Source organism: Ruditapes philippinarum, unplaced genomic scaffold (assembly GCF_026571515.1).
Source record: "Ruditapes philippinarum isolate M1 unplaced genomic scaffold, ASM2657151v2 ctg488_1_1_1_1, whole genome shotgun sequence".
Classification (NCBI taxonomy): Eukaryota; Metazoa; Mollusca; class Bivalvia; order Venerida; family Veneridae; genus Ruditapes; species Ruditapes philippinarum.
Window position 1 is genome coordinate 121,785 of NW_026853285.1, and position 27,238 is coordinate 149,022.

The window sequence follows — 27,238 nt, forward strand, 5'->3', positions numbered from 1 at the left end:
ACATGGTGTTGGAGTTACAGTCTGCGAAGAATGAGATTTTTGTTATTTTTATCTTAGTCTGTTTTGAAGAAAAAGTCAAGCTATTACAATGCATTGTTGTTGTTGTAACGCAAAACCTTTAGTGGTAGTCCATTATTTAAATATTTTAAAGGGGTAACAACACATTTCTCAGAATATTTACTTAGCATGATTGGCTGCATTTATAACACAAAGGGCATAATCCTAAAAGCAATATTTTTAGGAGTTATTTCCCTTTTCAACTGAGACTATTTGTGAAAATTTGTTATTGATAGGCGATGACTGTAACACACGAGTGTTAACACAGCATGTGGTGTTCTTGTGTATGTCATCTTTTTTAGCTCGACTATTCAATAAAAAAAAGTAGAGCTATTGTAGTCACCAGAGTGTCGGCGTCGGCGTAACCACTTATGTTAAAGTTTTTGTAATAGTTCAAATATTTTCAAAGTCCATAGACATATGGCTTTGAAACTTTGCACACTTGTTCACCATCATGACCCCAACCTGTAGACAGGAGGAGGTAACTCTATCAAGCATTTTGACAGAATTATGCCCCTTTTTAGCTCGACTATTCGATAAGAATAAGTAGAGCTATTGCAGTCACCCGAGCGTCGGCGTCGGCGTCGGCGTAACCACTTATGTTAAAGTTTTTGTAATAGTTCAAATATTTTCAAAGTCCATTGACATATGGCTTTGAAACTTTGCACACTTGTTCACCATCATGACCCCAACCTGTAGACAGGAGGAGGTAACTCTATCAAGCATTTTGACAGAATTATGCCCCTTTTTCGACTTAGAATTTACGTTAAAGTTTTTGTAATAGTTCAAATATTTTTCAAAGTCCATTGACATATGGCTTTGAAACTTTGCACACTTGTTCACCATCATGACCCCAACCTGTAGACAGGAGGAGGTAACTCTATCAAGCATTTTGACAGAATTATGCCCCTTTTTCGACTTAGAATTTACGTTAAAGTTTTTGTAATAGTTCAAATATTTTCAAAGTCCATTGACATATGGCTTTGAAACTTTGCACACTTGTTCACCATCATGACCCCAACCTGTAGACAGGAGGAGGTAACTCTATCAAGTATTTTGACAGAATTATGCCCCTTTTTCGACTTAGAATTTACGTTAAAGTTTTTTGTAATAGTTCAAATATTTTCAAAGTCCATTGACATATGGCTTTGAAACTTTGCAACACTTGTTCACCATCATGACCCCAACCTGTAGACAGGAGGAGGTAACTCTATCAAGCATTTTGACAGAATTATGCCCCTTTTTCGACTTAGAATTTACGTTAAAGTTTTTGTAATAGTTCAAATATTTTCAAAGTCCATAGACATATGGCTTTGAAACTTTGCACACTTGTTCAACATCATGACCCCAACCTGTAGACAGCAGGAGGTAACTCTATTAAGCATTTTGACAGAATTATGCCCCTTTTTCGACTTAGAATTTACGTTAAAGTTTTTGTAATAGTTCAAATATTTTCAAAGTCCATTGACATATGGCTTTGAAACTTTGCACGCTTGTTCAACATCATGACCCCAACCTGTAAACAGGAGGAGGTAACTCTATCAAGCATTTTGACAGAATTATGCCCCTTTTTCGACTTAGAATTTACGTTAAAGTTTTTGTAAATTGTTCAAATATTTTCAAAGTCCATTGACATATGGCTTTGAAACTTTGCACACTTGTTCACCATCATGACCCCAACCTGTAAACAGGAGGAGGTAACTGTATCAGGCATTTTTTTTTACTATCAAGCACTAAGAATAGTCGAGCATGCTGTCCTACCGACAGCTCTTGTTTGACTTAGAATTTACGTTAAAGTTTTTGTATAGTTCAAATATTTTCAAAGTCCATTGACAGCTTTGAAACTTTGCACACTTGTTCACCAGTTTCATGACCCTAACCTGTAGACAAGAGGAGGTAACTCTATCAAGTATTTTGACAGAATTATGCCCCTTCGACTTAGAATTTACGTTAAAGTTTTTTGTAATAGTGTTCAAATATTTTCAAAGTCCATTGAACATATGGCTTTTGAAACTTTGCACACACTTGTTCAAACCATATGATCCCCAACCTGGGTAAACAGGAGGAGGTAACTTTATCAAGCATTTTGACAGAATTTATGCCCCTTTTTAGCTCGACTATTCGATAAGAATAAAGTAGAGCTATTGCAGTCACCCGAGCGTCGCGTCGGCGTCGTAGTCGGCGTAACAACACTTATGTTAAAGTTTTTGTAATAGTTCAAATATTTTTCAAAGTCCAGTGTTTGACATATGGCTTTTGAAACTTTGCACACTTGTTCACCATCATGAGCCGAAACCTGTAGACAGGAGGAGGTAACTCTATCAAGCATTTTGACAGAATTATGCCCCTTTTTCGACTTAGAATTTACGTTAAAGTTTTTGTAATAGTTCAAATATTTTCAAAGTCCATTGACATATGGCTTAGAATTTACGTTAAAGTTTTTGTAATTGTTCAAATATTTTCAAAGTCCATTGACATATGGCTTTGAAACTTTGCACACTTGTTCACCATCTTGACCCCAACCTGTAAACAGGAGTTTAATTCGACTTAGAATTTACGTTAAAGATTTTGTAATAGTTCAAATATTTTCAAAATCCATTGACATATGGCTTTCAAACTTTGCACACTTGTTCACCATCATGACCCCAACCTATAGACAGGAGGAGGTAACTCTATCAAGCATTTTGACAGAATTATGCCCCTTTTTCGACTTAGAATTTACGTTAAAGTTTTTGTAATAGTTCAAATATTTTCAAAGTCCATTGACATATGGCTTTGAAACTTTGCACACTTGTTCACCATCATGAGCCCAACCTGTAAACAGGAGGAGGTAACTCTATCAAGCATTTTGACAGAATTATGCCCCTTTTTCGACTTAGAATTTACGTTAAAGTTTTTGTAATAGTTCAAATATTTTCAAAAGTCCATTGGCATATGGCTTTGAAACTTTGCACACTTGTTCACCATCATGACCCAACCTGTAAACAGGAGGAGGTAACTGTATCAAGCATTTTTTTTACTATCAAGCACTAAGAATAGTCGAGCCTTGCTGTCCTACCGACAGCTCTTGTGTTAAAGTTTTTGTAATAGTTCAAATATTTTCAAAGTCCATTGACATATGGCTTTGAAACTTTGTACACTTGTTCACCAGCATGACCTCAACCTGTAGACAGGAGGAGATAACTGTATCAAGCATTTTGACAGAATTATGCCCCTTTTTTGACTAAGAATTTATGTTAAAGTTTTTGTAATACCTCAAATACTTTCCAAATCCATTGACACATGGCTTTGAAACTTTGCACACTTGTTCACCATCATCACCCCAACCTGTAGACAGGAGGAGGTAACTGTATCAAGCATTTTGACAGAATTATGCCCCTTTTATGACTTAAAATTTACGTTAAAGTTTTTGTAATACCTCAAATATTTTCAAAGTCTATTGACATATGGCTTTGAAACTTTGCACCACTTGTTCACCATCATCACCCCAACCTGTAGACAGAAGGACTTAACTGTATCAAGCATTTTGACAGAATTATGCCCCTTTTTCGACTAAGATTTACGTTGAAAGTTTTTTTGTAATACCTCAAATATTTTCAAAGTCCATTGGCATATGGCTTTGAAACTTTGCACACTTGCTCACCATCATTACCCCAACCTGTAAACAGGAGGAGTTAACTGTATCAAGCATTTTTTTTACTATCAAGCACTAAGAATAGTCGAGCCTGCTGTCCTATCCGACAGCTCTTGTGTTAAAAGTTTTTGTAATAGTTCAAATATTTTCAAAGTCCATTGACATATGGCTTTGAAACTTTGTACACTTGTTCACCAGCATGACCTCAACCTGTAGACAGGAGGAGATAACTGTATCAAGCATTTTGACAGAATTATGCCCCTTTTTTGACTAAGAATTTATGTTAAAGTTTTTTGTAATACCTCAAATACTTTCCAAATCCATTGACAACATGGCTTTGAAACTTTGCACACTTGTTCACCATCATCACCCCAACCTGTAGACAGGAGGAGGTAACTGTATCAAGCATTTTGACAGAATTATGCCCCTTTTTATGACTTAAAATTTACGTTAAAGTTTTTGTAATACCTCAAATATTTTCTAAAGTCTATTGACACATATGGCTTTGAAACTTTGCACACTTGTTCAACATCATCACCCCAACCTGTAGACAGAAGAACTTAACTGCTATCAAGCATTTTGACAGAATTATGCCCCTTTTTCGACTAAGAATTTACGTTGAAGTTTTTGTAATACCTCAAATATTTTCAAAGTCCATTGGCATATGGCTTTGAAACTTTGCACACTTGCTCACCATCATTACCCCAACCTGTAAACAGGAGGAGTTAACTGTATCAAGCATTTTTTTTACTATCAAGCACTAAGAATAGTCGAGCATTGCTGTCCTACCGATAGCTCTTGTTAAGGTTTAATGAATGTTTAGATATATTTTATCCATGAAAGTGATCTATACTAATATGTTCACCTGTTTATGATATACGATGGTCTGATATATATCACATAGCATGCATACATCTAGTGATCTTGTAATTGTGCATTGACAAATTGTGGTACCTTCTTAATAATTTACATAAATCCCAAATCTATGTTTCAGGGTATATATCAGAGTGATGAAAAGATAGTGAATGCCTTGTTTGATAGAGACCAGTCTGTTAGAGAAGCTCAGGTAAGCTCTATTTGATAGGGACCAGTCTGTTAGAGAAGCTCAGGTAAACATTGTTTGATAGAGACCAGTCTGTTAGAGAAGCTCAGGTAAGCATTGTTTGATAGAGACCAGTCTGTTAGAGAAGCTCAGGTAAACATTGTTTGATAGAGACCAGTCTGTTAGAGAAGCTCAGGTAAGCTTTGTTTGATAGAGACCAGTCTGTTAGAGAAGCTCAGGTAAGCTTTGTTTGATAGGGACCAGTCTGTTAGAGAAACTCAGGTAAACATTGTTTGATAGGGACCAGTCTGTTAGAGAAGCTCAGGTAAACCATTGTTTGATAGAGACCAGTCTGTTAGAGAAGCTCAGGTAAGCTTTGTTTGATAGAGACCAGTCTGTTAGAGAAGCTCAGGTAAACATTGTTTGATAGGACCAGTCTGTTAGAGAAGCTCAGGTAAGCTTTGTTTGATAGAGACCAGTCTGTTAGAGAAGCTCAGGTAAGCTTTGTTTGATAGGGACCAGTCTGTTAGAGAAAACTCAGGTAAACATTGTTTGATAGGGACCAGTCTGTTAGAGAAGCTCAGGTAAACATTGTTTGATAGAGACCAGTCTGTTAGAGAAGCTCAGGTAAACATTGTTTGATAGGGACCAGTCTGTTAGAGAAGCTCAGGTAAGCATTGTTTGATAGAGACCAGTCTGTTAGAGAAGCTCAGGTAAACATTGTTTGATAGGGACCAGTCTGTTAGAGAAGCTCAGGTAAGCCTTGTTTGATAGGGACCAGTCTGTTAGAGAAGCTCCAGGTAAGCCTTGTTTGATAGGGACCAGTCTGTTAGAGAAGCTCAGGTCAAACATTGTTTGATAGAGACCAGTCTGTTAGAGAAGCTCAGGTAAGCATTGTTTGATAGAGACCAGTCTGTTAGAGAAGCTCAGGTAAGCATTGTTTTGATAGAGACCAGTCTGTTAGAAGAAGCTCAGGTAAGCCTTGTTTGATAGGGACCAGTCTGTTAGAGAAGCTCAGGTAAACATTGTTTGATAGAGACCAGTCTGTTAGAGAAGCTCAGGTAAGCATTGTTTGATAGAGACCAGTCTGTTAGAGAAGCTCAGGTAAGCTCTATTTGAATAGGGACCAGTCCCTGTTAGAGAAGCTCAGGTAAAACATTGTTTGATAGGGACCAGTCTGTTAGAGAAGCTCAGGTAAGCTTTGTTTGATAGAGACCAGTCTGTTAGAGAAGCTCAGGTAAGCTTTGTTTGATAGGGACCAGTCTGTTAGAGAAACTCAGGTAAACATTGTTTGATAGGGACCAGTCTGTTAGAGAAGCTCAGGTAAACATTGTTTGATAGAGACCAGTCTGTTAGAGAAGCTCAGGTAAACATGTTGTTTGATAGGGACCAGTCTGTTAGAGAAGCTCAGGTAAGCATTGTTTGATAGAGACCAGTCTGTTAGAGAAGCTCAGGTAAACATTGTTTGATAGGGACCAGTCTGTTAGAGAAGCTCAGGTAAGCCTTGTTTTGATAGGGACCAGTCTGTTAGAGAAGCTCAGGTAAACATTGTTTGATAGAGACCAGTCTGTTAGAGAAGCTCAGGTAAGCATTGTTTGATAGAGACCAGTCTGTTAGAGAAGCTCAGGTAAACATTGTTTGATAGGGACCAGTCTGTTAGAGAAGCTCAGGTAAGCCTTGTTTGATAGAGACCAGTCTGTTAGAGAAGCTCAGGTAAACATTGTTTGATAGGGACCAGTCTGTTAGAGTAGCTCAGGTAAGCCTTGTTTGATAGGAACCAGTCTGTTAGAGAAGCTCAGGTAAAACATTGTTTGATAGGGACCAGTCTGTTAGAGAAGCTCAGGTAAACATTGTTTGATAGAGACCAGTCTGTTAGAGAAGCTCAGGTAAACATTGTTTGATAGGGACCAGTCTGTTAGAGAAGCTCAGGTAAACATTGTTCAGGTGAACTTATTTGTTTATTTACCTTTCATAAAAATCAGAGAGGTGTGTCATGGTTAAGAGTACTTTCACTTTAAAAGAAATTTTCTAAGTTATTTTGTGTGCCTTTATTATTTCAAGTTAATAACCAGAAAGACCATTGCTTTTTTGGAAGTTTTTACAGGCATGAAACATATTGTTGTATTATCACATGTTTATATCAGATAATATTGTATATTATATACAGTTAGTTGTGGACTGGCTGGAGAGTTGTGCCCAGGATGATTGTGAGAATTTTGCAGATAATATCAAGTTTTTTCTCTGACAGAGCTGTAGGATAGTAAGTATAATTTGTCACAATGCCCTCTCTGTTGTTTACAATGATATGGGGATAAAAAAACACCTTTAGCTAGCATTATACTCATACACTGGTTTGTGTATTCCATCCAGCTATGCTTTCTTTCAGTTTGGAGAGTTACAATTTTCAAAATGAAATTTTACATGATCAGCCATATATTGTTATGTTAATTCTCTTTTAAGTTTGAATTTAACATACCATTGCAAAGTCATATCTGAACTGTAAGTGATTGGCAATTTTCACATTAGTATCGATAATGATTTAGCATTATTACATGTACATGACATTTAATTAGCTTCATTATACAAAGGCAGGATTGTTATTTATACTTACCTATAGATTTTTTTATTTCTTGTTTATGCCATCAGTTATCAGTATGAAATTGTAGAGTATGCTTTCTTCTCTGAAAGTTGTCTTTTATGTTAACCCTTACTAAGTATGTGTTGTGTTAAAATTTACTTAGTTATGTTTATGTTAGCTTCACAAATATTTTTGTATATGACAACAGTGAGAATGCCCGCCATAGGTTACAGAATCAACAGACTGGGGTACCAGCTGGTGCAGAGAGAAATCTTATTACAGAACTCGTGAGTATTCTTACCAGTTATAAGTTATTAAAAAACAATAAAATACACATGAACATTGTGTGTGAAGTATATAGCACTATGATTGAACTTTAATTAATGTTAAAAAGAAAGTAACTATCAACAATAGAAGAATGCCCAAAAAAATTTTTATACATCTTGAAGGTGGTTGATTTAGTTTATGTGGTTGTTAAACTTTTATAGGACCCTGATGCACCAATAAGACAAAACAGGCTTCTAGATGACCTAGACAAAGAAGATGAAGATCGCTTATTGCAGTATATTTTTGTGTGTTTACGAGCAGGGCAACTTGAAAAGGTACATTAGTAAATTTGTAATTAAGTTGTAATTATTTTCTTTTTATGCTTATGTTGAAACTTCACTTGTTTTACAAATTCACTTATGTTTAACATGAAGCTCTATATAGCTTCCCATAAGGCTTTTTGCTTGCTGTCTCTACAATTTAGAATAAACATTTTTACTTGACAGTTCTCTTTCTTAGAGTATCAAAATGGTCCAAACTTACTATACCTGGAATAAATTATGTAAAGACAAAATAAAAGACTACCAATACACCCACATTGCATTAAAAACTATGTCAGTAAACAAGGTGTCTTCAAGCGTCTGTATCTGAATTATAATGTACTTTATCTTAAAACTAACAGCTAACAAGATATTTAACTCATTGTCATTCTATTAAAGGCACAGAAAATGTGCTCTGACTGTGGTCAGGCATGGAGGGCAGCCACTTTAGAGGGATGGAAATTATTTCATGATCCAAACTTTGAGGGTGTTGGACCAGAAGGTCAGAGACGAGCTGTTATTGGTAATCCACATCGAGACATTTGGAAGACTGTGTGCTGGAATATGTCACAAGATGTATGTATAGTTGTGTGTTATGTTAAGCATAAGTTATAAATCAAATGCAGTTAATTGAATCAAGTGGAAAGAAATGAAACTTTAAAAAAATGATATGGCTTTGAAAATCACTTATATTTTTTTATTTTTTACTATAATTTATTAAGGGTAGTTTTTGATTTGTACAGCTATAGGAATACTTGATGCTTAATAGTATCATTTGATTGTATAATTTTTATCCAGTTATATAGAATTGTATTTTAATACTCCATTTGGTTTAGTTTTTGTAGTGTATATGCCAAACAGTAAAGCAATGAAATAAACAATGTTTTTTGGGTTTTTTTTTAATTTATCTAAAGAAGATGAAAATTTTATATCATTACATCACTCATTTCATCCATTTATAGATATACATTTTGGTAATATATAAGATGTTATTTAATTGTTATGATTTTTTTTTGCTTATCTTATTTGTTTAAATATAATATTATTGTATATGTATGGCTTTTTTTTGCAGGCAAGAGTTGGTATTTATGAGAAGGCAATTTATTCTGCATTGAGTGGTAACCTACGAGGTGTACTGCCAGTATGTAAGTCCTGGCTGGACTATGTGTGGGCATATTTCCGTGTGTTTGTTGACCGGAAAGTGGAGGATGAAATCAGATTGAAGACAACATTGAGCCGATCTCTAGCCATTCTACCAGGAGAATACTGGGAGAAAAAGTAAATCTTCATTTTAAAGTATTATCAATGATGTGTATTTATACTCAATCAAATTAAAACCACGAAACAAGTGATAGACTTATAAATCTTTATTTTTGGCATAACTGGCTAAGAAACATCAGACCAAATGAATGATTATATGATAAATATAACTTAAACTGGAAATATGACATAATACATGTTAAAACCATTAAGTCTGGTGTAGTCCGAGCCAGTATGCCTCCTTCTTTCTTGGTATTGGCTTACAAGCCTAATCCCCAAAAGAACATGGATGATAGCAAAGCGTTTGCAACCATCCAGTGTTTATGCCCAAGAAAGAAGGGTACCTTGAAGAGCAATACAGTGTTTGATTATTATCAAAGACCTGTACATAATCAATTAAAGGATGTGCTTATATTGATATTACATGTTTTATATTCAGTAAGGTACCAGTTTTTCTATTGATTTATTATCATTGTAAATGACATTGTTTGTGCACATTTGTTGATATTTTATTTGAAGGTATAAAGGTCATTTGAAATGAAAATATTTATATGTAATTTTGCAAAATGATATTGTTAGTTAACTGTAAAAACTGTTAAATGAAATTAATATTTGTCATAAAGGAAAACAATATATTTATCAGTTCAGTTCATAAATTGATATAAAATTGTAGTCTGACAACAAGATCTGTGTTCAAGGAGATAGAAGCTAATGAAGTGATGCAGAAAGAATCAATGGGTCTGTATCATCTGATACAGAAATATGTTATTGTTGGAGACATTTCTGGTTAGTATGAACTTTAGTATACATTACTTGTAGAAATAATGAAAGGTTTATACCTCCAGTAACTTACATATGTCAGGGCAGCCTGCATGTCCTTGCAAAGGTAAAGAAACATACTAAATTATTGTCATAAATATCTTACAACTTATTCAATATGGACAGTCCATCCTATATGCAAAGATGCAAGGAGATTGAACCCTTTAATGAATTAACATGAACAGATTTATTTACTAATGGTAGAGAGAGCATAAGTAAATGAAAACATTTATGTTAAAGACAATTATAAATATATCCCCTAGATGTGTAATTAAGTTATTGTCTATATATATTCAGGATTATTGGATTTAATGAAGTTATGTCTATATATATATATATATATATATATATATATATATATATATATATATATATATATATATATATATATATATATTATTGGATTTACTGTCTATATATATTCAGGATTATTGGATTTACTGTCTATATATATTCAGGATTATTGGATTTAATGAAGTTATGTCTATATATATATAAATATATATACATATATATATATATATATTATTGGATTTACTGTCTATATATATTCAGGATTATTGGATTTACTGTATGAACGTGTGAGGCAACAAGGACAAGATGTCTCGTTACATGCTCTCAGATTTATGGCTCATTTTGTTCTCTTTCTCAGAACCTCGGAGCAAAATACAAAGGTAAATAGTTTATCAAAAAGCTTCTAGCAAATTTTTGCAGCTGTCCATATCTGTAAATTTGTTTGTAGATTATGCATTGTTGAAACCATTAAAATATAGCTAGGTTAATGTGTAGAATAGCTTTTGCTTTGTTGATAATATTGAAAATCATTGAAAAAAGACACTTTTTGCTTGTATTTACTATAAATGATTGGAATGTGTCATCAATATAGTGTACACGCTGCCTACAGTTTGTTATTATACTGCTGACAGCTCATATTTAGTATCGTAATAATTGAATTTTCTTTAATGTAACATTGGCAAGCATATAATTGAAAAGCTCAGTAAGTGTAATTATTTGAATGCAAGAGCTAAGATTTAAATCTTATTTGTTTTGTGGTAGTGCCAAATATATACTATCCACATATCTCTGTTTTGTGTTCTTATTAGCAAATGGGCATATTATATAATTATGTACTTTAACCAGACTAAATGTTGACAATTGTTATTTTTCTGTTAAAAAACTAAACTTTTCACTACAATTGTGTATATCTTAATGCCTTTGATTGCTTTGTATTTGACTGTAAATGTTTATGAAAATGAATTTATTGATATTGTAGGAGGAGTTGTGTAATTCAATATTAGAGTGTTATGTTGAACGACTGATCAGAGACAAACATTATAATCTCATAGCTTACTATGTATCAAAGTTACCACTGAATGCTCAAGTCCATTGGTATGCTCTCTTCTTAGAAGGTAAATAACAATTTTATGTATTATATTACTGCAAAAAGTTAAAAAAAATTGTTAACTTGAGAGGGTAAAGTGACATGGTGAGTGTACAGGGGTAAAAATAAAAATAACATCACATTTTGACACAGTTGTTTTCAATTTCATATTTTACGTCACATGTGTAATCATTAACCGATGTGACTCGCAATGAAATCTTTATATGAGCTGCGTCACGACAAAACCAACATAGTGCATTTGCGACCAGCATGGATCCAGACCAGCCTGTGCATCCGCGCAGTCTGATCAGGATCCATGCTGTTCACTTGCAAACCCTATAACAAGGAGAGAAACTGGTAGCGTACAGCATGGATTCTGATCAGACTTCGCAAACTAGCCTCTTTTTTCCCCAGTTTGGTCCTCAAAATTCCCCAGTCTTTTGAAATTTCCCATAATATTTAGAACAAAATTAAATGATGGTGTTGAATTAAGGTCTTTTACTGCCTTATTAGAACATGTATTTCCCAGTGCTTTTTGCTTTTCTTTTTTGAAGAACTTGTTAAAATTTTGTGTTAAATTTGAGACCCCTTTTCCCAAAGTATGCCAAAATCACGCATATTTTCCCCAAGAAAAAGGCTGAGGCCCCTTCCCCAAAAATGGTGTTTTTACCCTGATGTTCAGGTTTTAAATAGAGTGGGGTAGTCTTTTTACATTTTTCATATTTTTTTCTTAAACATTTTTTATTATCAGTCATTGGTCAAAAACCATTATAATGGTCACTCTTTGCAATATATTGTAAATTCAGCTCAACTTGACAGCTAAAAAAAAAACAAAGAGAAAAAATGTCACTTTAAATAATTCTAACAATTCTCTTGTAATAAGATTATGTTTAGAGCCAAATATTGATTGTTCTTTTATGATTTTTTTGTTTTTTTTCTTCATTAGTGAATTGTTCAAATGTTTAACTTTGAAAAAAAAAACACACTTAATTTTGAAATATAAACATAAGACGTGATTGTAGTTAAACACTGATATTTCAGGTATAACTAACAAGGATGAGCGTCAACATTACCTGGACCTCGCAGAGGAAGCTGGTCTTGATCTAGCAGCTGTCACAAAGAAAGTTGTAGAAAATATCCGTATGAAATCAGATGTAGACTTTACATCATTACATGAAGCCCAGGAGTCTGTAGACACTGTTATCTCAGAGGTTGGTCTTATTATGATTGCTAGAATAAAATTTGGTGAGATCAGATGATGAAAAATGTGATATCTGCCAAAACTTTGTTTACAATGAATTTACAGTAGATAAACAAAATCACATACCTTGTCTTTCAAGTCTATTTAATTTAATGTGTACCATGTTGTGCATGCACATGTTACTTCTGATCAATGAACCTTACTTGGGTGCCTATATATTTCAACTCGAACTTTTCTTCTGATAACAGGAAGTAGACTCATTTATATACTGTGGAATCCTTTTGATCAATTTTGTATATTTCTTTCCTTATTCTGCTAATGCTGTTTAATTTCTTAATTCATATAAAATGCAGACTAAAGAAAAAATGCAAAAAGAAAATGAGAAAAAGAACAAAGCTTGATCATACGTCTTTAGAAGCTACATAACAGCTGTTATATTTTAGTACATGTATGATATTAGTTGGGTGTTCTCAATTATTTCTACAGCATTGTTGAATTGCTCTGTAATATTTCTTATTATATAAGTTGAAACAAGTAAAATTTGTTATCTTGATATTTTTACAATATTATGATTTTTAGAGAAAAAGACAAGCTATTACATTGTATGATCATTGTGTTGTTGTTGTGCAAAAACAATTATGTAGCCCATTATTCAAAATGTTTTAAGTTATTAATATGAAATTTGGAATGCTTGCAAGGTACATATGTAAGACAAGGGGCATATATTTGAAAAAAAAATGTTCCAGTTTGCCCCTTTTTAACTAGGGTCTTCAAATAGAATAAGTCTTCTTTTTTAAAAAAAAGACCCTGTTTCAACTAAAATTTTTTGTTAAAATTGGTTATTGATATTTGTTGTCCTTTACAGACGAGCGTTCACACTGCAGGCATGGCTGTTCTTATATTGTATAATACAAACATAGTGTGGTTGTTATGTAAAGTTCTATATTATTTGTCATATTGCAGGAGGACAGACTGAAGATAGAAGCTATAGATTGGTTAGTGTTTGATATTGGCCAGCGTGCTGAAGCTCTCAAACAAGCCAATGCTGTGATGAGAACTTTCATTGGTAAGCTGTTTGTATACTAACATTGATATCTGAACCAGTTCACACTCCACATCTTAAATCATCTTGTGTATGATGGAGCGGAATACATTAATCTTTGTTGATTGTTTGGAATGAAAAGGAAAGATATAGATAGGAAATGATGTTTTATCTATAAAATAATCATATGAATAATCATACGAATACATTAATGGGAAAAGAGCTTAAAAAATATAACTAGTTTCAGACTACAGAGCATGTTAAGAAATGGCTCAATACAAAACTTCAATGATATAACAAATCTGAGAATGTAAATTTTGTTTGTATTTCTATCTTGACTTTCCTCTGAGGAAGTCTAAATACTTCCTAGTTGTCTAAATATGTCTGAATAGTTAAAGTGGCGGCATGGCTGAGAGGTTAACATGTCAAACTAGTAATCTAATGATTGCTAGATGCATGAGTTCAAACCCCTGTCACTGGTAAGCCATTGTTTCCTTGAGCAAGTAACTTTCCACTTGTTGCTCTGTACTGGTTGGTTCCAAGAACATATTTGTGAGTCTGTTTATAAGGTAATAGCTTCCTACACAATCAACTAAAATAAATTCTGTATATAAACTAAATAGTATAAAGTCAAGATATAAAGAGTGTATATTTTATTGTAGCATTAAAGAAGATAGATGCAGCTCGTGCAGTGTTTGAGAAATTACCACCAGATTCTGTAGATGTTGTACATAGAACCTGGCTGCAACAGGTAATACTGGCATGACCAGATATTTTAACAATATATGAAAGGTTTTTATGAAAAAGTCATCAGAAAAATTATTGTTAAAATTTCCTGATTTATTTTTGCCTGACTTAATTTTTGCCTGACTTGGACTGCAGGCATATATCACTCATTATTGTCATTGGTCTAAAGATATTCATTTGTTATGGATTGTTAAATTGTGTATGAGACTTATATAACTGTGATATTTTCAGACTGGGACAACTATGTTACCACTAGAAGACAAGAACGCTGTCAGGGAATATCTCTGTTTTAAAGCTTATCTGGTAATGAGGATATATTTATACTTTGTCAAAACAAAACTTTCTGATTAATTTGTAAATGTTTTTACATATATTTACCTTCAAACATTACTCATATTTTTTTTACATGGATTTTGACAGAACTTTTTGAACTTAATGAATTTTACATTATCCAGGCTCTTGTTTTACTATCAAGCACTAAGAATAGCTGAGCCTGCTATCCTACCATCACCTCTTGTTTGTATAGCTTGTCACCTTACAAAATTATGATAAAGGGTTTGTGGCCAAACTTTCATATCAAAGTACAAGACACACAAAAAAATAGACAATGAAAGGGGCTTATGAGTAAACATGGTGTTTATACAAACTAAATATTTTTAGTGACAATATACTATTGATATACATGTATGTTTAAGGGTCTAAAGTGATTTATGGTTTAAGATTGGCAATAACTTTCATTAAATCAATAAAAATTAAATGAATTCTCGTTCAGGAGAATTGATTCATAATTTTGTTTTAACAGGATGCCATGGAAAGTTTCAATGATTGGATCCAGCACTACCACCATGGACAACCGACACAACCAGCACCACCGGAGGGTGGATCATTCACTGATAGGGTAGCTTATGAACACAGAATGAAACAATATGATCAAGAAAGAGAACGATGGCACCACAATTTGCTAATGCAAACACAGGTATGATCATTCTAAGTTGTGTAAAGGAACTAAAAGTTAATTAATCAAGCATTTTTTTCAGCAGTATGGAGCCAGGTTAGCCTGATCAATATTAAGTTTTATTCTGATACCAATCAGCACTATAATGTAAACTGTATAAGTCTATTTTAGAAGGTTTAATATAAAAGCATTTTCACCAGCTGATTGGCAGAACATCTATGTCACATATATTACTTTTATTAATGTGTGTTTGGAACTATGAATAGTTAAAAATATAAAATTTTACAAAGATTTTCATATGATTTCTGCCCTTAAGTGTCGTCAGTTTTTCAACCTTTGATAATGGGTTCAATTGACAGCATTAACAGTTATAACATCATTGATATAAATTATTATATTGTATAAGATACTTCTAAAGTACATAAAGAAGAACTTGGAAAAAAAATGATTGTACAGTGAGTGAGATGGGTATACTTGTATATAGACAGTAAAAGGTTTAAGTACTATATTGTCAAATGATTCATCTTTGTTGTTTTTACAGACAACCAAAGATCATATATACAATGTGTTACTGTTTGCTGATGGTGGCTGGATGGTGGATCAAGCTGAGGTACTTGCATTCTCAATATTATTTTACTTCATTTTGTTTTTGCTTGGAGATTAACACATTTTGTTTTTGCTTGAAGATAAACAAAAACACCTTGTACATTCTTGTACAGGAAGGTTGTTATCTGCATGAATTCTGTATTTGTATTATTGCTGGTAATTAACCTTTATGTATACATTGTCTCTAAGTTATTAACAAAAAACCCTTGAAACAAAAGAAGAATATGTGTTGAAATAGTTTAAATCTAGTTTATATATTAGTAAGTCATATACAATTGGGAAAAAAGATCAACATAATCAGTTTATTTTATTCATCACCATTTATAGGCCTTGTCTGCATCAGACCTTGGTAATATACAATTTATATGAGGCAATATATAATATAGGAAACACATATTGGAATGTTAGATGTAGCCTTTTCTTAAATTTACAGAAGTATGATAGATGTAGTATTGTTTGTTCCCTTTTTCTTCACTAGGTTAATGCTTTGATTGCACATTTGTCAGAATAAAATAACGATTAGCATTAAGTATTCGCATTAATCATTTATCAACTAAGTTTAAACTGTGATACTAAGTAATAAGGGAAATTCATTGCTGACTGTAATAGATAACATGTCTTGATATACAAGTATGTACATACAAAAAAATTGGTAATGATAAAAAAAATGCTAAATTATTCTCTGTAACAATGGTGCTGAAATATATTTGTCCACTTGAGTATGTCAGTATGAGAAAAGTAATAATCTATATAGTTGTAAAGAAATCGTGTCATCTGTGGCTTACCATTTGTTGTGTGCTGTTACAGGTAATTGTGTAGAAAATATCCAACATGGAGGAGAACATAAAACTTGATTACAATCCTATCTGGTTATTAAGTAATAGAATATATTGGTTTATTGGTATATAAAGTAGATATTTGTATTACAGGAGGAAGGAGAGGAGAGTATAGCAGACAGACCAGATAGTGACCCATTACGACATGAACAGATGGATTGTCTACGTCACCTTGTACTACCAGGTCTTGTCTTTCTGCTACAAACTGTTCTACATACTAGTGAACAATATCAGGAATGTGTTCGTCTTGCTGACATCTTAGCAGCTGAGCAAAACAAACTATACCAGGTAATATATATATACTTCACTATGTACTTAATACTACTGTTGATTATAGTAAAATATTTCTAACAGTTCCATATTTTTCTTCTAAAAGACTATTAGAGATAAATACAAACATTTTGGAGTTGGTATTCAAAATTCATGTCTGCCTATTTTTTTTTATTAGCTGAACCTTGTGATAAGGTTGTCTCTCGATTATTTTAGTAGATCTGATCAGATATCAGAGGTGAAAATATCAAATATTGCACCTGTAATTTAGTGAGCTACATCACTATATATTTCTGTTGTTTACTTGCAGGTGTTTAGACAAGATGAGTTACAGAGAGTGCTACATCTTCTACGAGAGTCCTCCTTGAAATTGTTAGATCAGGGACGTGGTCCTCTAGGATATGAACATAACTAATGTTAAATGTCGGAATCAAACTGGTCACAGTCATTATACAAACATAGTATGACAAAATCATATAAATAATTGCCAAGGAAATGAACTAGAATACCATATTACATTGTTATGTAAATTTGTGTTGAATATAAACATTGATAAAAACTATGAAGAAATTATTTTCGATTACATTATTGCAAGATTGATAGATATATTGACAGATATTTACTCATGCTATAAATTTAATGAGAAATGCATTACAGAGTAAATATATTTTCTTGTTTTCTTTCTGATTTGTAAAGAAAACCAACTTAGTTTCAGTGTTTACACAAATAAATAAATCATGAAATCAAAGCTTCAGATAATCTGTGTTTGTTTACATCATATGAAATAAAGATATGAATAATTTATAGTTGTCTTTGATATTTTATGTCATATACTCTTTCTAATCAAATTTAGTGACATTAAGTTTGTTTAATTGGTTATTTTTAGACTGCAAACACTTTGAAAACTAGATAAAAGATAATTTTTCTTAAGTTTTAAAGGGGACAGACTATTACAGGTAACACTTTAAATTAAGATTTGATTTATTGTTACTAGAGGAAAGGTGAAGGATTATTTGTTAGATTTTCATAGGTAATAAAAAAAGATGTACATTAGTTCTGATTTTAGAACATACATTCGGCATAAATTACAAAATAGCAGCTGCTTCTGTGTGGTAGTGTCAGTGTTACATTTAAGTTAAATCTTTTCAATATTGAGACTGGCCATATTTTATGTGTAGTTCTACGCCAAATTTTACCATTGGTAATTTGATGTTTATGCCTTCTATAATATTTAACTGAATATGGTGGTTTTCCCCTTGACTAAACAAATAAAAGGCAACCAGGGCTCTCTGCCTTGGATAATAAAGGGTCAACATGGCCTATTACGATAAAGTGATTACCTAGGACATGCATGAAAGAACTGAACTATGAAAGGTAGAACAATGAAGGGTCAACACTGCCCTCGTTGCCCTGAACTATGAAATGGTTACCACAGCCCTTGTACAATGAATAGTCAACACGGCCCTCGTTGCCCTGAACTATGAAAGGGCTATCATAACCCTCGTACAATGAAGGGTACACATGACCCTCGTAGCCCAGAACTATGAAAGTGTTATCACAGCCCTCGTACAATGAATGTTAGAAACGGCCCTCTTGCCCTGAATTATGAAAGGGTTATTACAGCCCCCGTACAATAAAGATTAAACACTGCCCTCGTTGCCCTGAACTACGAAAGGGTTATCACATCCCTCGTACAATGAAGGTTTAACACGGCCCTCGTTGCCCTGAACTATGAAAGGGTATTCGCAGCCCTCGAACAATGAAGAGTCAACACGGCCCTCGTTGCCCTGAACTATGAAGGGTTATCACAGCCTTTGTACAATGAATGGTCAACACGGCCCTCGTTGCCCTGAACTATGAAGGGTTATCACGGCCTTTGTACTGAATGTTGAAAGGGTTATCACGGCCTTTTGCCCCGAATGATGAAGGGGTCATCACATCTTTTTGAACCTCAACGATGAATGTTCACCACAGGCCTGGTTGCTCTGAACGATGAAAGGGTTACCATTGCCCACTGCCCTGAATTATGACCACGACTCTCTTGAACATGAACGAGAATCGGTCGGCATTTTTTATTAGTTTGCATTCATTCAGGAGGCCATGATAATGTCAAATTAGCTACAAATGTAATACTTTACACAAAACAGTTCTCCTCCGTAAAACTTATTTTAAATAAACTAAAGCTATTAATGAAAATCTGTTTCTTTCAGTTTACATATGATAAAGCAAATTTTGTAAATGTACGTGTAAAATACATGCTCTCAGATACTCAGATATATCCGCAAAATATAAGATTTCTGCAAGTATGAACATTAAATATTTCGCCAAAACATTTAAGTAGCTGGTATGTATTAACCCTAAGGCACCAAACTGAAAGCAAATATAAAAAAAGTTTTGTAAAACAGCATGCGTTTTTAGACCAAGTATTAAACTTTTTACTGTGTAGTATATGTCCGACTTAAGATTATATAGCCCTTTATATATGTTGGAGGTCAGAGTAAAGTTTATTAGATATGATATCTCAAACTTGCACAATATACATGTATAATTTTCAAACAAAGATGGCAAATAAAATACTGTTTTATACCATATTAATTATATGTACAAGTATAGCGTGTGGATTTATCAATGATGGTAATTATATACCCAACAACAGGACAGACGCTTTAGAGTTTTTGTTAGTGGAGGAAAAACAGATGAGGATCAAACTGGAGGCGAAGATGGAGGATCTAATGAACCGAATAGCGTCTGTAGAATCTGAACAGGATAAATGTGGTAAATCAATATTAAATGAATTCATTTGTTTACAAAAATGGTGATCATATATAATCATATGTAATTTCGTAAGTGTTAAGTGCCTTACAATCCATTGTATAAGTCATTTGGAATAATATAGCAGAATGTCAGACCTCGCGATGTGGCTTAAAATTTTCGAAATAAAATAATTTACTAGTTTTGACTTACCGCAATGATGATAATCAAAATTTTGTTAAATCGTTAAATCATGGAAATCAATGGCAATATTATTTTATGCCAACATATCAGTACATCAGGAAACCGTTGTTTCAAGCCTGTTGGTCTTTCTGTTTATTTATCACAGGTACAAGAAAATTTACTTCTATATAGGGGTCACGGGCTAAAAAAAACAAGGTGGCCCCGGGGGCATAGCGTTTATTAAAACGTATCGCTTGTTTCATGATACATAATTATGTATATGAATATCGAAGATAAATATTGAAAGTTGAGGTATTTCTATAAACTCTCTTAACTTATTAACAGGTTGCAGGAATGGTATTGGTTCCACAGCTGGACATAAACCGTCTTTCATGGCAACATTGTCTGCTGAATATCATTGTGGGGCAAAGCAGCCATTGATATTTGATACTGTTAAACTCAACTCTGGGACAGCGTACCAACCTACGCACGGCGTGTTTAAAGCACCTGTTAATGGAACATATGCCTTTTTCGCCACTTTATCAATCCCCCCAAACAGCAGCTTCCATGTTGAAATGGTAAAAAACGCCGTTACTAACCATGCCGGGCTATATCTCCACGCTGACCATCTAGGTATTTGGATTGAACGAAGTAGTAATGTGATCATACGTTTGCAGAAGGATGACGAAGTGTGGATGGTTTGCTTGTACGACTCTACAATTGAAGGCGACATTACAACAACCATGAACGATACTTACGATTATCATTCCCATTTTTCAGGTTTTCTTGTCAGCGAAGATTAAATGGAATTAATGATATTGTACCCATTTATGCACGTTTTCTGTTCCTATCTTAATGCTCAGTAGAGAAATTACTTAAAGGATAAGGACGTTCAAAATAGGTATCAATTTTCGTTATTAAAAACATTTTAGGTACTATATTTTTAAGTTTTCTTTAGTAGCTTCATGTCGTACATGTATATGTGATAGGTTATTCATACTTAATATCTATATAAAGCTCTTGTTGTTGTTTTCTACTTCAACTTTTACTTCGGATAAGTCAAGTCATAATATTTCAATGTTTTTTTTTTCTTCAAAATTTAGTTTGTTATACGTTTCTTATATATCAATTGGCTTAAATATATGTTACACAGACACTTAAAGAGCATATGGCGACCTTCCAGCTTGAGGAAAACTTCAGGAGCCCAATCGCGCAATATCTAACAAGATCCTCGAAGTTTTCTCACAATTAAAATCTAGTCACCGGCAGGATTCGAACTCACAGCGGCAAGGGCTAGTTATTTCAAATCACCGACAGTATATTAGGTCCAGATGTGTCACCCTATTTTTCATAACATGTTTTAAATAGGCCTTTTAACAGAGTAGTGTCCAAAGTTGAGATTGCATGATCTTTTGTTGGAGCGATAGAATATAAAGTTTTGCATTTTTACTGAAACTTGAAATAACTAAATAGAGAAATGCAGAATCCCTAAAGAAAGCCCAACACGACAAAATTGAAAATGTTGCAGGCTCGGTTTGATTGAGCCTGTTCATGGACGGTACTGGAAAGTGCAAGTTACCGTCCACGCCCCCTAGTACCGGCTTAAGCAGAATTCAACGTTTAAACACTAAAATGGTGAAATTTTGAATTTAAAAACATCCGCAGATGTGTTCATACGGCGGTTTTCATGGAACCTTCAATGTGACATAGTGTCATTCCATGAAAAGCGGCGTATGGCCCCCAAGTAAAAGAATGCGTGTGCCCTAAACGAGAAAACAATGGTCGGAACTAAATAAAATGGAATTTTGAAAGGGGAACTGAGGTTATGAAGCCTGCATAGCACAGATAAGACGTCAAAAGACAAATTTAAAAAGCAGGCAACATATCCTAAGGGTGATTAAACAGTATTCAAGTAGGAATACTGGAACCACCCAAATTGACAAAGGCCAAATACAAGAAACTAAAAATACCATGTAAAATGTATACACAACAATAATGTCGTGCTGAACGATCTTCAAGGATCGAAAATATAACATCATTGTTTAAATGTACGGGGAAACTTTTTACAGCCGCCACACGACACAAATAACACGGATGTGACAATAAAATAGAGAAATACAGAATCCCTAAAGAAAGCCCAACACGACAAAATTGAATATGTTGCAGGCTCGGTTTGATTGAGCCTGTTCATGGACGGTACTGGAAAGTGCAAAACTACATTTTAATAACAAAATAAGTGCAAATTTAGGCCTTTTTATCCTTTGAACATAGGTATAGGCAGATGTATCATTCATGACAAAATGAGATAGACTCATTGCATGTTGAGTATACTTTACAAAGGACTTATACAATTATGTGAAATAATTATATTAATTAAATAGTTACATCTTCAACTCAATACGAATTAGTCTTAGAAGATATGGTAATATACGTGTTTGTAAGGAATGACACGATAAAAAGAGATTTCGTATTAAGCTTTTCTGGCTTTTATTTCAGCTATGTATACGTTTTATAAAGCTTCCAATCCAATTCTTAAATCCCATTGCAATCAAAATTTGTTGTACTCAATATGAATTTAAAGAAACACATTATTATGTGCATGTTTATATTGACGCTATTTCCTTTTCTTCTTTTTTAAATGCCGTCTTTTCGGGTGATACACATTTCTAGAATAAATCAGTATATTCTTAGGTTATTTTTATGCCCCAACAATGCGTTGCACTTGTCCGTCCGTCCGTCAGTCCGTCCGTACGTCCAGAAATCTTGTGAACTCAACTCCTCTCAAACCGGATGGCAGATTTTGCTTAAACTTACAGGGATGAACAACCTTAATGTGTAGATGGCAGTAAAGGAAGGAATTTTTGCTGCGGCCAAATTTAACAGAATTATGGCCCTTTGTTGATTTTTTCACTAGATACTATGTAGAAATTTTGTGAACGCAACTCCTCTTAAACCGGATGGCAGATTTTGCTTAAACTTACTGGGATGAACAACCTTAATGTGTAAATGGTAGTAAAGGAAGGAATTTTTGCTGCGACCAAATTTAATAGAATTATGGCCCTTTGTTGATTTTTTCACAATATACTATGTAGAAATTTTGTGAACGCAACTCCTCTTAAACCGGATGACAGATTTTGCTTAAACCTACAGGGATGAACAACCTTAATGTGTAGATGGCAGTGAAGGAAAGAATGTTTGCTGCAACCAAATTTAACAGAATTATGACCCTTTGTGGATTTTTTCATTATATACTATGTAGAAATTTTGTGAACGCAACTCCTCTTAAACCGGATGGCAGATTTTGCTTAAACTTCCAGGGATTAACAACCTTAATGTGTAGATGGTAGTAAAGGAAGGAATTTTTGCTGCGACCAAATTTAACATAATTATGGCCCTTTGTTGATTTTTAGTTTTCATTTTGTGGCACATGTAGTCCAAAAAATATTTGACCTAGAGTCATAAGATTGACAGAACAGTGGCGTGTGGGGGCATCCGTGTCCTATGGACACATTTCTAGTTTATTTATAAAATGGTTATCAATTCTCAACTCTTTCACAACTTTCATTTGATTAAATTATATAGTCTAGTATGGCTTTATTTTATCAAGTTTCCAAATATACTCAAACTCAAGTGAAAGTACCATAACCAGAGTTTTATTAATTCATATTTAGGACGGAATATTTACAAATAACAACCGAATAGAAGTAGTTAAAATATTTATTTTCTACAGCACTTTTAAAGAAAATTGTAATTTTGTAATATTTAACCTACTTTGGTGGTTAAAAAATAAATTAACTATAAAGCAGACGATTTAACTATTTGCAACACATATTTTATGATCATAATTTTAAACAGTTTACTCAACATTACGGATTTAAAACTTTCACATAGTTAATTCAAAGTTACAGAAAATTGCAGCAGGATTTATGTCACACCGACACTGTAAAGATCATATAGCGACTTTCTGGCTGTACTACGGCAGGAAAACGCTGAAAAGAACTACATTCTTTCGTACCTGCGGCGGTGATGGCAAGTAATTCTAAACCACATGTCTACTTGGTGACCAAATGTTGCCCTATATATTAAGTACCATTCATGTATTAGTTAGGTCTTAATATTGTTAAGCATCATTCAGTATATTCCAAATGTTACCTGATGGATGACACTCTTCCTTGCGGGAATCATATACAAATGTACAACAAATAATGTTTTGAATTTTTATTGAAACATAACTACTTTCCAATAACAAAACAATGGCAAATTTAGGCTGACTACATAGTTTTCAGGCAAGATGTATAATTCGAGACAAAATTCGTTTTAAATTGCAAGGTCGGTATACTTTACACACGAATGACAAAACCATGTGACTTTTCTTGATTAAACATTTACAGTTCCACTCAATAAGAGATGGTCTTACAAGAATATATATTGAAATGCATGTGCTAGTATATTTTTGAAGTAAGGAATGATACAACAAAAAGAGGATGACAGTGAAACAAATCAAGATGATATTTCACAAACATATTTAACAAGCTATAAATATATAGTACTAAAACTTTCAGTGAAATTACAGAAATACTATTGCAATCGAATTATTTATGTAATTAAAATGAGTTAAAAGTATTTATAAAATGTGCTTCAATAGAATCGATTATATGATTATATAAGAGATTCCAGTAGTTAATGATCTTTTAATTATTCTCGAGTGATTCTCAATTCTCGTTAAATTTACAATTTCGGAGTGTTCATAATTACAGAATGATTTACAAGTGCTCAATTCTTTATCAAGTGATTTACAATTTTCGAGTCCTTTAAAATGTTTAATGGTTTAGAATTCTACATTCCACTGATTTAAACTCTTTTCATACTCACTTTACTTGTGGACTAAACTCACGCAAATATCAAGTCTCACATGGTACATGTATATAGAATGCTCTATCAAGAAATTTTTAGAACAGAATATTTTCAAATAAGCAATATTGTTTAAAGTAGTTACAATAAATTCATATAGTGGTCAGCGCCTTTATATAAAATTGTCGTTTTGTACGTTTAGTTAAGTCAATTTACAAAATCAGTATAAAGCTATTATTTTAACTATTTGAAGCACATTTTATCAGGACATAAAGGATTAACGGAACATACATACTGAATACATCTGCGTAGTCCAAACTAACATATATTAAAGATAGAATATATTCAACAGTATTAGAATTCCATAATGACAACATAAAACTAGATCATAATAATTGGAAGAAGGAATTTTCTGTCTTTATTAATTTCAAAAAGTCATGTAATTTCGTGCACTTTATCGTTGCAACCGCAGGAATAAAAGAATAAAACTTATAGTACACTTTTCGAACTTAAGAACATTATTTTTTTTAAAGTTTAAGAAAGCTATATTCACAATATACTGAGCTAAATAAGACATAAGATACTAGATGTTTTTTATTAAATTCCAACCTATTACTAACAGAGTAAGGGAAATTCTGTATATTTTGGCAAGTTATAGGTAATTTCTGCCGATAACCAGATTAAAACACTTAATTTGTACATTTGACAACATATTTACTCATTGGAACAATAAACCATTTATAAGTTTTCACGAAAAGTAACGTCACTCTGGACGTGAGCTTCTTTATACGTTCAGTGTCTGGTGAGATATATACATGTACCAGTAAATGTTTGAACGGTTATTTTCATCGTTTATAGTTTTTCATCATAGAAGTATGTAGGATTATTTGTGGTCATAAATGGATCTCTGTGAAGTTTCTGTGATCCTGTAAAATCATACTCCCCGGATTCTCCCTTCTTAGGTTCCTTCCCCATCCTTTAAAAAAACAATTTATAATTAATCAAACGAGATGTGTTTAAAATTAGTATCTCTAATTAATCAAACGAGAAGTGTTCTAAAATATTATCTTAAGGTAAAACTTTATTGTACATGCTGTAAAATTCCTTTATAACTGTATATTGTTAATTATAAAATGTAATTTAAGAAATCATAGGATAATTATTTAAGCTTTGTAAATTCCTTGTTTAGATAAGTTTTAGTTTCAAACAAGCTATTATGCTATTATGTTTTATGCTATAATCCACATTACAGCATTTTCTTGAAATAAAAACCTTAATCATTTTCAGCACCCTTCCGTATACCAGTCATTAATTTTTTTTCCAAATATTCGACATGAAGAAAAAAGATTTAATAAACCCAAACAATGTGAACAGCTTTAATACTTATAATCTGTTATAAAACTAAGGAACTTACTTAGATCTGACACAGTATATACAGCCTATGAAGATGATTGCCGCTAATACACCACATGCTATAGCTAGAGCAAGTATTTGTGTCTTCTCTTTATCATTGTCCTTCACAACTGCCACTGGGACAGACATACACTCATCAACTGTAATAAAACAGTAATGTGAAAATCCTGCAAAACGCATGCTTACAATAATGCAGTGATTTATCCGAGTGTTGATTCTGGGGATGTAAAGATGCCATTTTTGCCTACTGATTTGTAAAAATATCTGGAAACAAAGTGATCCCTCGGAAGCATTAATCAGAACAAAATTACAAGAGAATTGCAGACTCGGTTTGATTGAGTCTGTACATGAGGGATAATGAATACATCCCTCACGCCCCCCCCCCCTAGCACCAGCTTGAGTGTTACTCAATTCTCAACACTCAATAGTGCTGGCATCAATGATCCCGAAGGACCAGAAAAATATAACAACACGGGCAACTTTCTACAGCTGCCATACAGCACTTGACACCTGCTGTTTGTAAGTTTTCTTCTGCAAATGTGGCTAAATAAAAACTTTATTTTGAAATAAGCTTAAGATTTTATCTGGTCAAAATTTTGGAACCAAAAACTATTTATAAGGGCCTTTAATGTAAATTAGGCCCTTTAAGATAAATCAAACCATCGACAATATAGCCCGTAACGAGCACACGAAGCGGGCTAAGTATGGTCTTTTAATGGCAGTATAGCTTAGTTACTAGTATTATCACTACGAGCGTTCAGAAGTTGATGGACTTACTGTTATTTTTTGACCATGCAGTCGAGTCGGCTACCGGTCGACATATCTGACAAACATCTCCTGGTCGTGTGGCATCAGTTTCATAACATTCATTGTTTATCAAACAGTTGTCCTCCTAAAAATGATTTATGCAATAACAGTTTATATTCCAAGGTTGGATAGCTTTATTATATAAATTTAAAACATGGTTTTTATATCAAATCATTTCTACACGCCTATCAAAATCAGTTGTATGCAGCTAATATATC

The 27,238-nt window shown here is 33.3% G+C and overlaps 3 protein-coding genes across 7 annotated transcripts in view; 2 read left to right on the plus strand and 1 right to left on the minus strand.

The window, feature by feature from the left end:
* Positions 1 to 17,485, plus strand: part of LOC132736385 (nuclear pore complex protein Nup107-like) — a 28,853-nt gene extending 11,368 nt beyond the window's left edge. The window contains 18 exon segments of the mRNA XM_060723505.1: positions 4,686 to 4,757; positions 6,901 to 6,966; positions 6,968 to 6,993; positions 7,520 to 7,598; positions 7,800 to 7,913; positions 8,298 to 8,474; positions 8,971 to 9,176; positions 9,832 to 9,944; positions 10,533 to 10,651; positions 11,251 to 11,386; positions 12,400 to 12,569; positions 13,523 to 13,625; positions 14,264 to 14,352; positions 14,580 to 14,651; positions 15,151 to 15,324; positions 15,845 to 15,913; positions 16,839 to 17,033; positions 17,326 to 17,485. Coding sequence (XP_060579488.1) covers positions 4,686 to 4,757; positions 6,901 to 6,966; positions 6,968 to 6,993; positions 7,520 to 7,598; positions 7,800 to 7,913; positions 8,298 to 8,474; positions 8,971 to 9,176; positions 9,832 to 9,944; positions 10,533 to 10,651; positions 11,251 to 11,386; positions 12,400 to 12,569; positions 13,523 to 13,625; positions 14,264 to 14,352; positions 14,580 to 14,651; positions 15,151 to 15,324; positions 15,845 to 15,913; positions 16,839 to 17,033; positions 17,326 to 17,430 — 2,085 coding nt within the window. The 3' untranslated portion in view covers positions 17,431 to 17,485.
* Positions 17,486 to 19,525: 2,040 nt separating this feature from the next.
* On the plus strand, positions 19,526 to 20,953 carry LOC132736373 (collagen alpha-2(VIII) chain-like). Its single transcript, XM_060723492.1, has 2 exons — positions 19,526 to 19,790; positions 20,295 to 20,953. The coding sequence occupies exons 1-2, from the start codon at positions 19,529 to 19,531 to the stop codon at positions 20,750 to 20,752; spliced, it is 720 nt and encodes a 239-aa protein (XP_060579475.1). The 5' UTR covers positions 19,526 to 19,528; the 3' UTR covers positions 20,753 to 20,953.
* A 3,199-nt stretch (positions 20,954 to 24,152) lies between these two features.
* The window catches only part of LOC132736386 (uncharacterized), an 83,876-nt gene continuing 80,790 nt past the window's right edge, over positions 24,153 to 27,238 (minus strand). For all 5 annotated transcript variants that reach the window (XM_060723508.1, XM_060723507.1, XM_060723510.1 and 2 more), the window contains 3 exons: positions 26,991 to 27,105; positions 26,215 to 26,353; positions 24,153 to 25,776 (listed from right to left, as the gene is read on the minus strand). In XM_060723508.1, the coding sequence (XP_060579491.1) occupies positions 25,653 to 25,776; positions 26,215 to 26,353; positions 26,991 to 27,105 (378 nt within the window). In that variant the 3' untranslated portion in view covers positions 24,153 to 25,652. The remainder of the gene's footprint in view (positions 25,777 to 26,214; positions 26,354 to 26,990; positions 27,106 to 27,238) is intronic.

Bases quoted from the DNA above. Each gene is read 5' to 3' on its own strand.
- LOC132736373 (XM_060723492.1), top strand. From the start codon at position 19,529: ATGATATCTCAAACTTGCACAATATACATGTATAATTTTCAAACAAAG. The intron at 19,791-20,294 runs GTAAATCAATAT...ACTTATTAACAG, and splicing joins ATCTGAACAGGATAAATGTG to GTTGCAGGAATGGTATTGGT.